Source organism: Saccopteryx bilineata, chromosome 3 (genome assembly GCF_036850765.1).
Source record: "Saccopteryx bilineata isolate mSacBil1 chromosome 3, mSacBil1_pri_phased_curated, whole genome shotgun sequence".
Classification (NCBI taxonomy): domain Eukaryota; kingdom Metazoa; phylum Chordata; class Mammalia; order Chiroptera; family Emballonuridae; genus Saccopteryx; species Saccopteryx bilineata.
Window position 1 is genome coordinate 271,700,895 of NC_089492.1, and position 8,914 is coordinate 271,709,808.

General features: G+C 52.2%; 1 protein-coding gene across 14 annotated transcripts in view; it reads right to left on the reverse strand.

The window, feature by feature from the left end:
- The window catches only part of EPB41 (erythrocyte membrane protein band 4.1), a 173,899-nt gene extending 165,424 nt beyond the window's left edge, over positions 1-8,475 (reverse strand). For 5 of the 14 annotated variants that reach the window (XM_066269871.1, XM_066269870.1, XM_066269881.1 and 2 more), the window contains exon 1: positions 2,933-3,112. In XM_066269871.1, coding sequence (XP_066125968.1) covers positions 2,933-2,946 — 14 coding nt within the window. In that variant the 5' untranslated portion in view covers positions 2,947-3,112. Of the gene's footprint in view, positions 1-2,932; positions 3,115-8,324 lie in introns of those variants that run through there. The other 9 variants (XM_066269884.1, XM_066269883.1, XM_066269876.1 and 6 more) reach the window with 6 other exon arrangements.
- Between the last annotated feature and the right edge of the window lie 439 nt (positions 8,476-8,914).

An 8,914-nucleotide genomic window follows, 5' to 3' on the forward strand; every position in this document is an offset into this window, starting at 1 on the left:
CAATAATTACTACCATCGATTACTCATCATGTGCCTCACATGCATTATTTAAACCTCACAAGAACTCTCCAGGTAACTCAGTTGGTTAAAACATCGTCCCCATGTGCCAAGGTTGCAGATTTGATCCCCGGTAGAGCACATACAAAAATCAATCAATGAATGTTTAAATAAATGGAACAACAAATTGATCTCTCTCTCTCTCTCTCTTTAAATCAATAAATAAATTTTAAAAAATGTTTTTAAACTCTAAAAAAAAAAGTAGGTAGATTTTTTAAATTATTACTATTTTACAGATAAAGAAATTAAAGCTCCAAGAGGTTAAATATCTTGCTCAAGGTCACAAAATTAGTAAACAATAGATACAGGATTCAAAGCCATGTCTGTCTGACTCAACCACTATGGTGTCAAGCTTTCTCCTGCTTTCTGTTGTCTTCTCTCTTCCAAAGTCTTAAAGTTGCAGGCCTGGGAGGAGGTACTCTGCGCGCGCGCGCGCGCGCGTGTGTGTGTGTACACATTCATTCAGAAAACAGTTCAGTAGTTCCCACTGACCCTGTGCTGGCACTGGAGATGAACAAAGATGAGTCAAATAGTCTCTGTCTCCTTGGGGGAGATGAGAAAGCTTCACACTAAGAATTTGGGCTTTAAGTTGAACAGACTTGTGTCTGAGCCCCAGCTCCATCCCTAAATAACTATGTGATTCTGGGTAACTCCCTGATTTACTCAGCACCAGCTCCCTCATCCATAAAGTAGAGTCATAATGCCTGGGTCACTGGGAGGACTAGATGAGATTCTGTATCTAAAATAGTATAAACAACAAGCCCAGCATATAAGAAATGGCAGTAATACATATGATGCCTAGAGATTCTCCAGATCCCTAGGCTGAGATGGGATGTAATTATCCAGCCCCCCCCTCCATCCCAGCCTCCTCAGCCAGACCCAAATAGTAATAGAAATGTTAACGTCTAAGCTACCTATTTGTTCATTAAATAATTCTTCAAGGGAAGTGTCCTTAATCTTATTTTATAGGTGAGACAACAGAGGCCGAGAGAAGATAGATTACTGAATCAAGTTACACAGCAAAAGAATGGCCAAACTGGGACTTCCACTCAGCTACTTCTACATGGGGCGGAGTCCAGCCCCTATCCCAGGGCCCCAGCCAGGCTGCTGAGGAGTCTGGGGCTGCTGACTCCTAGATTCCAGCCCCAGCTGGGTGGGAAGTTAAAAGTAGGAGAAAGGAGGCCCTGGCCGGTTGGCTCAGCGGTAGAGTGTCGGCCTGGCGTGCGGGGGACCCGGGTTCGATTCCCGGCCAGGGCATATAGGAGAAGCGCCCATTTGCTTCTCCACCCCTCCCCCTCTCCTTCCTCTCTGTCTCTCTCTTCCCCTCTGGCAGCCGAGGCTCCATTGGAGCAAAGATGGCCCGGGCGCTGGGGATGGCTCCTTGGCCTCTGCCCCAGGCGCTAGAGTGGCTCTGGTCTCGGCAGAGCGACGCCCTGGCGGAGGGGCAGAGCATCGCCCCCTGGTGGGCAGAGCATCGCCCCTGGTGGGCGTGCCGGGTGGATCCCGGTTGGGCGCGTGCGGGAGTCTGTCTGACTGTCTCTCCCCATTTCCAGCTTCAGAAAAATACAAAAAAAAAAAAAAAGTAGGAGAAAGGAGCCAAAAAGAGACACTCTACTTAGTCCCCTCCCAGAACGTGCCCGAGACTGAGAGGAAACCAATAATTATCACACAGGGCCCTAGGCTGGGTACTCCCCCTTGGCTCTGTCCCATGTCCATGTGGGAGAGTGTTATGATATGCATGTCACAGATGAGGTCTCCAAGATTCAGAGAAGTTGATGACTTGTCTGAGGTCACACAGCTAGGAGAGTGGAAGTGCTGGGAGGCAGAGTCCCTCCTCACCCCTCTCCCCTGCAGCCCCAGACCTCCCCAGCCGTCCCTCTTCTGCTGAAACCTAGAGGCTGTGCCACTCCCTCCCCAGTTCTAAGCAGAGGCCCCCAGTCTAGTTGCCTAGGCCTCTTTTTCTGCTGATTGATGGGCTTGGTGCTTGGCCCCAAGTTCAGTTCAGAGGACCCAGAGCTCACTTAACAAAACCCTGACCCCCAATCCCAGGAACTCAAAGTCTAGTAAGCAAAGGGGAAACCCACATTCACAAGCCTCTAGGTACTTTATATCCATTAGCCGTTTAATCCAATACAAAGCACATTGACAGGGCATAGTGACACTGACTGAATAAATAGGTTCATTCAGAAATATCCACTGAGCACCTACTTTATGGCACTATATCTAGGTGCTGGGGATACAGTAGCAAGCAGATGAACAAAAATCCCTGCCTTCGTGGGGATTACACAAATAAAAGAACAAACATACCTGTGTCAGGCAGGTGTTAATATTGCCATTTTACAGATGAGAAATTGAGACACAAACATCTACCCAGGTACAAATGGCAGAATAGGATTTTATTCCAGACCAGTCTGGCCCCAAAGACCTTTGCATTGTGTCACATGACCCAAAATCACATTAGTGTGTTAACCATCTGGAGCAGGCATCCCCAAATTACGGCCCCACGGGCCGCATGCGGCCCCCTGAGGCCCTTTATCTGGCCCCACTGCACTTCCGGAAGGGGCACCTCTTTCACTGGTGGTCAGTGAGAGGAGCACTGTATGATGTGGCAGCCCTCCAATGGTCTGAGGGACAGTGAACTGGCCCCCTGTGTAAAAAGTTTGGGGACCCCTGACTGGAGTGAAGTCAGCTGGTGGTGGTAGGATCCTAGCTTTACAGAGTATTCTCTCTCAGCCCCTCCACCCCGACCCAACCGGACCCAACTGGACCCAACCGGACCCCTAGGCCTCCTTTACAACCTACAGAGGCTGCAGGGCCACAGGACATGCATTAGAATTGAGCCCACACCACAGTTTAAAGCCAACTCAGTACTCACCCAGAAGCAACCATCCGGGTCACGCAGCCAATCCGGGAGAAGCCATGGAGCCATCACCACAGCGGCACATGGAAGCAAAGGACAACAGTGAGATACAGGCACAACGAACAGGCAAGCTATTTGGGGCCCCTTGTCGGCCTGGGCCTGGGCCACAGGTGAAACTCTGCCCTCCCTCTGCTGCTGGGGCTCTGCTGGGGCAGATACTTTCTTAGTCAGCAATCTGATAATCTGATAATCCACACTGAGCTCATCAGGCCTCCCAGAGCCCAGCCCACTGGAGACAGCAGGATCCTTGTGGACAAATATTAACTGAGCACCTACTGTGTGCCAGGTGTTGGGGATAGCATATGAAGAAGACAGACATGGTCCCTGCCCTCATGGAGCCTACAGTGTAGGGAGTTGTGACTGAATTACAACTCTGATGAGTGCTTCAAGGAGGGAAGTTAGAACTTAGGTTCAAACCCTGGCCCTAGCCTGACCAGGTGGTGGCGCAGTGGATAAAGCGTAGGACTGGGATGCAGAGGACCCGGGTTCGGGACCTCGAGGTTGCCAGCTTGAGCGTAGGCTCATCTGGTTTGAGCGAAAGCTCACCAGCTTAGACCCAAGCTCGCTAGCCCGAGCAAGGAGTTACTCGGTCTGCTGAAGGCCCACGGTCAAGGCACATATGAGAAAGCAATCAATGAACAACTAAGGTGTCGCAACGAAAAACTGATGATTGATGCTTCTCATCTCTCTCCGCTTCTGTCTGTCTGTCCCTGTCTAACCCTCTCTCTGACTCTTTCTCTGTCCCTGTACCTCCCCCCAAAAAAACCCAAACCCTGGCCCTACCACCCACTAGCTTTGTGGCATTGGGCCCGTTTCTTAGCTTCTCTGTGCCTCAATTATTCATCTGTAAAATAGGGACAGCATTTATACCCACCTCCAGGGTTGTGAGGAATAAATGAGTGAATATATGTAAAACATTTTGCACAATGCTTGGCACACGGTAAACTGTCCACTAGTGTTAAGTGCTATTATTACAGGGAGCTGTAGGTTTGGGTGTTAGAGGGACCTAGTAGGGATGAGGCCACCACCTGCCTGATAAGGTAGGGATTAAAGGAGACAATGAGGAGAAGCTCTGGGCCCAGTGCCAGGCACATGGTAAGTATTCATTACATGGTGGTGGCATTCTTAGGGCTGTTCTCCATGCATCACCAGGGTAAAGCATCTCAGCAGAGGGGCTGTCAGAAGTGCCCTCTCCCCACAAACACACACCCAGAACTGAACAAATCTCATCTGATTCTACAAATGCCTCAGCTCCTCTGATTTTCATAATAACCCAGGAAGTGGACAAAGGCAAAATTATTACTATTCCCATTTTACAGATGAGGACAGTGAGAAGGGACTCCTTTGTGTGTTTCTGGGAATGTCACTTCATTTCTCCAAGCCTAGTTAAGTGGTCAAGCCTAGATTCCAACTGGCATCTCCCTGGATTTTGTTCTCCAGGTTTTCCTCCTTGCTTTTTTCCCTCACATGTTGCAAGAGGAGCTGCACAGCCCCCAGACAAGCCCTTGAACCTCTCCAACCTCAGACCCTTCATCTGAAATAGCTGTCAAACAGTAAGCCCAGGATCCAAGCTCGTCCTGACCCAAACTCTTCCTCCACGTACTCAGGCACTGCTACAGAAGCCCTGCCTCTTACCTTTTACCCCTTGTTGACTTAGCTTCAAACTATGGGCCAAGAAATGCCTGCACTCGTCGTCCTGGTTGGTTAGCTCAGTCAGAGTCTTGTCCCCAAACACCAAAGTTGTGGGTTCAATCTCTGGTCAGGGCACATATGGGAAGCAACCAATGAAGGCACAACTAAGTGAAACATAAAATGAATGTTTCTCTCCCTCTCTCTGCCTCTCTAAAATCAATCAATTAAAAAAAATGCCTGCACTCAACTACTAAAATTCAAGTTTTATGGGTGGAGAAACTGAAGGCTGCTTTTCAATGCCCAGCTCTTGCCCCTGAGCAGTAGTCAAGTGCAGCTTGGCCTGGCCATCTGGGGAAACTTCCAGTGGGGCCCTGAGCCACAGGCTGCTCCCTCTACTCTTTTCCCCCACCACAGGCCCAGTAAGGGGTAGGCAATGTAAGGGCACAGATAAGGACAGTACCTGTAGGGTAGAGGGTCCCCCTTTTAGTAAGTCTGGGCTTTGAAGTCAGATATACCTAGGTTCAAATCCCGCCCAGCCACTTCTTAGCTGTATGACTTCAGCTAAATCGATTCACCTCCATGAACTCCTGTGAAATAGGGATAATACCTATTCTCCCATGAGGTTGTAAGGATGACATTAGTTAATGCTGTGTATTAAAGGCTTAGCAGAGTTCCATGCACAGCAAGTGTGGCTCTAGTTATGCTTAGAGAATGCAGGCCAAGAACAGGGCCTGGGGGCCCATCACACTCGACCTTGCCCTTACCCCATTCTATTCTCTCTTCCTCCTGTGGGGTGAGGTAGGAGGTCAACCTAGTCCCAAAACAGATCCCGGAGACTATAGCAATGGGTGCCGGAGGACTCTGAGAGCCTCTAGGCTCATCTCCCCTTCTCATTTCACAGAAAGAGAAACTGAAACCCAGGGAGAAAAATGACTGGTCCACAGACTATGAGGAAGTGAAATCCTGCCCCCTTTAACAAACGTCACAACCTTAGGCCATGGGGAAGTTCTGAATGCCCCCGCCAAGGGGACTATCATTAAGATCCATTCTGCAAACCCCTAGCAACGCTCAACCCACCATGACTTCTATGGTGAGCCCTTCATGGGTATCCTGTTCAGCTCTGTGGCTAGCAAACCTGTATATGACACATGGTAGATGTTCAAGAAAGGCTTAGGACATAACCCCATGAAGTTACTCTCCTGTTCCACAATGTCACTCAGGCTCCTCCTCCAGGGGTTTCTCCTATATCTCCCTCCCTTTGTCACTCCCACCCTGGCCTCTGTGTCACCCTGCAGCTGCAGGTCCCATAAGCTGGGTCCAACCCCAGCCAGCAGAGATGTGGGCCTCCAGAGGCCTGTACAGTGTCAGCACCTTCCCAGTGAGGCTGGGATGTTCCTGCCCAGCACAGCCAACCAGGCTCCTGGCCAGGATCCATTCTGCAGAGGGGGTGCTGGCCCCGCCCTGCCAAGAGCCCCACCCCCACTGGTGTAGGGGGAGGGGCAGCCTAGAAGCCTGGTGATCTTCTATGGCACCTGGGGCTACAAGAGGGAGGCCAGCCCAGTCTAGGCCATTCAGGGACGGGTTGATCAGCAGACAGACGGGTGTGGACCTCCTTGCTTCACTGAGTATCACCCACACACCCAGGTGCTCCACCTGCAATCCCACATTGCTGAGACCTGGCAGGCCCTGCCAGACTCTCCTATATACACAGAGGACACTTCAGGGCTTCCCCACTCCATTCCCTTTTTAAAACAACATCAGCCTGCTCCTAGACCAGCTACAATTCTGGTCACTGCACACTCATTACCTCATTTGATTCTGCTAATGCCTGTAATATCTGGATTATTGACTAAGAAGGAACCTGGGACTCAGAGAGGTAAAATGACTCATGTAACAACATCACCCAGCAAGGAAATGGCAGGGCCAGGATTTGAACCCAGCTCTGCTGCATGCAAAGCCTACAGCAGGCTTCCCCAAACTACAGCCCGGCCCGCGGGCCACATGCGGCCCCCTGAGGCCATTTATCCGGCCCCCCACCACACTTCCAGAAGGGGCACCTCTTTCATTGGTGGTCAGTGAGAGGAGCACTGTATGTGGTGGCCCTCCAATGGTCTGAGGGACAGTGAACTGGTCCCCTGTGTAAAAAGTTTGGGGACCCCTGGACAGGGCACAGGATGTCCCCTTCCCTCCTTTCTCTCCAATTCCTATAGCTTCTGGATTCCCTTCTTCCCAAAACATACCCCTCCTCTACAAAGTCTCTCCTCCGCCATTCCTAGTCAGAATTAATCATTCCCACCTCATGACTGCTATAATGCCTTGTTTACATGTACCTGACAGCAGCAGGGTACAGGAATTATTTCAGAGGTGTCTGTCTCTCTGACACACAGCAAGGACTTGAAGGCAGGGGGTAATTCCAGTAGGTGCTCCTTAGACCTGATAGTTTGTCATTTCTATCTCCACCATCCCCTTGCCCCCACGCAAAAGTCCTTTGGCCTCCTCCTGTTGATATCCCCATCCCCAGCCTCCTGCCAAGACCAGCCCCCAGACCTGCAACTGGGGTGAAGTTGGGAAGCTTACTAAAACTTCAGGGACCCTGTGCCAGTGCTCTGGCCCTACCCTCTCCCGGTCTGTAGCTGAGGATCTGACCCTGACCTGACACCAAGCAACTCTCACAGGGACTCACAGCTGCCCTAAGCCCCAGCCCCAGCCAGGCTCTCCCCAAGCCTTCTCCTTCTGGAGGAAAGGGCTCCAGAAAGAGAAGGGGCTGCCGTCAGTCTGCCACTCCCTCCCAAGTGAAACTGTGGGCCTAGCAATATCCTTCCCGAACTCTACCGGGATAGTCCTCCCCTCCCCCCTTCTGGAGCAAATTTGGGCTGGGGTTTGTCTGGAGAAGTCCTCACCTCCAATTTGTTGGAGGGGAGAACTGTTCTACCCCAAAGAGGTGGGTTCTGCCAGAAAGTGTAGGTTAGGGCGAGAAAACTGTAAGGGAAAAGCAGAGGACAGGGACAGGGAGAAACTGGGCTACAGAGAGATCAGAGATGAGAGACACACAGGGAATCGGGGAATAAGAGCAAGCAGGAATCTGAGACGATCAGAGACTTAGGAGAGACCAAAGACAGAGGGAAGTACCCTAGACCAAACCTGGAAGGGAGTGTGTGGGGCAGGTACGGCGTCCCAGCTCGCGGGTCCCGCACTCCGGAAACTCAAAGTCAGTTACGTAAGGACCGGAGCGGGGGCGCGGGGCTCCAGGCCCGGGTGCCCCCTCCCGCTGCGCACCGCCCGCCTGCCGACTCCCGCCCGCTCTGCGTAGGACCCGGCAGAAGCATGCAGGGCGGACAGGGCGGGGTTGGTGTGTGTTGGGGGGACCTTGGGCAGCACCGCTCAGCAGAAAGCATCCTGCAGAGACCCTAACCCGGGACCCCAGCCAGACAGGCCCAGGACCGTCACGACAAGCCTCCAGCTCCGGACCCGAGCTCTCACTCCTCTTCTGTCGCCAGTGCTCCTCTCCGCACCCTGAACTTCGAGACGCCCAGTACTCTCTGGACCTCCAGTTCGGATCTTGGAACTCGAAGCTCCTAGACCCCTACTTTCCCGACCCTTAGACCCTGGTCTCTCCCCTACCGGGATGGCCCGGATCCTTAGAAGTGGGTCCATTTGTCCCTTATTCCGTCCCTCCCAAGGACCAGGGGTCACCCCACGGACGGTCCAGGCTCACCTGGGCCGGACGGGCAGGGGGGGACCTGGCCAGGCCGGGCCGAGCCGGGCCGCGTTCTCGCTGTCCGCCGTTCTCTCCCTTTAAGAGGTTCCAGCCACTTTGCCCGACTGGGGGCCTCCACCTGCACTGACAGGGCAACTCTGGCTGAGGCCCCGCCCCTGGCCCGGGAGGCCTTCTGATTGGCTCAAGCAACTGCCAATCGGTGGAGCGGCGGGGAGGACTGGGCCGTGGAGTACTAGAGTTGCAACCGGGAAGGGGTGGGGGCTGCAGGTAAGGTTTAACCCGGACGCCTAGCCTAGGCACCGCGTGTTAACCCAAGGGATTCAGGGGAGGGTTGAACAGGGAACTCTTCGATTGGCTGGTATGGTTTCTGACGTCATGTGGCAAAAGTATGATGCAATTTACCACGTGGTGTTGCCCCTAAGAACAGAAGGGAGATAGAAGGGGAATTGGTTATAGGGGACCTAAGGAAGTGACCGTGGCGAGACACCTGGGTCACCTGCTCAACATTTATCTGAATATGAGTTCCCTCAACTATAAATCTTACAGCGTCTTCCTGAGAATTCGCAATATAGTAAGAACAAGTCTGG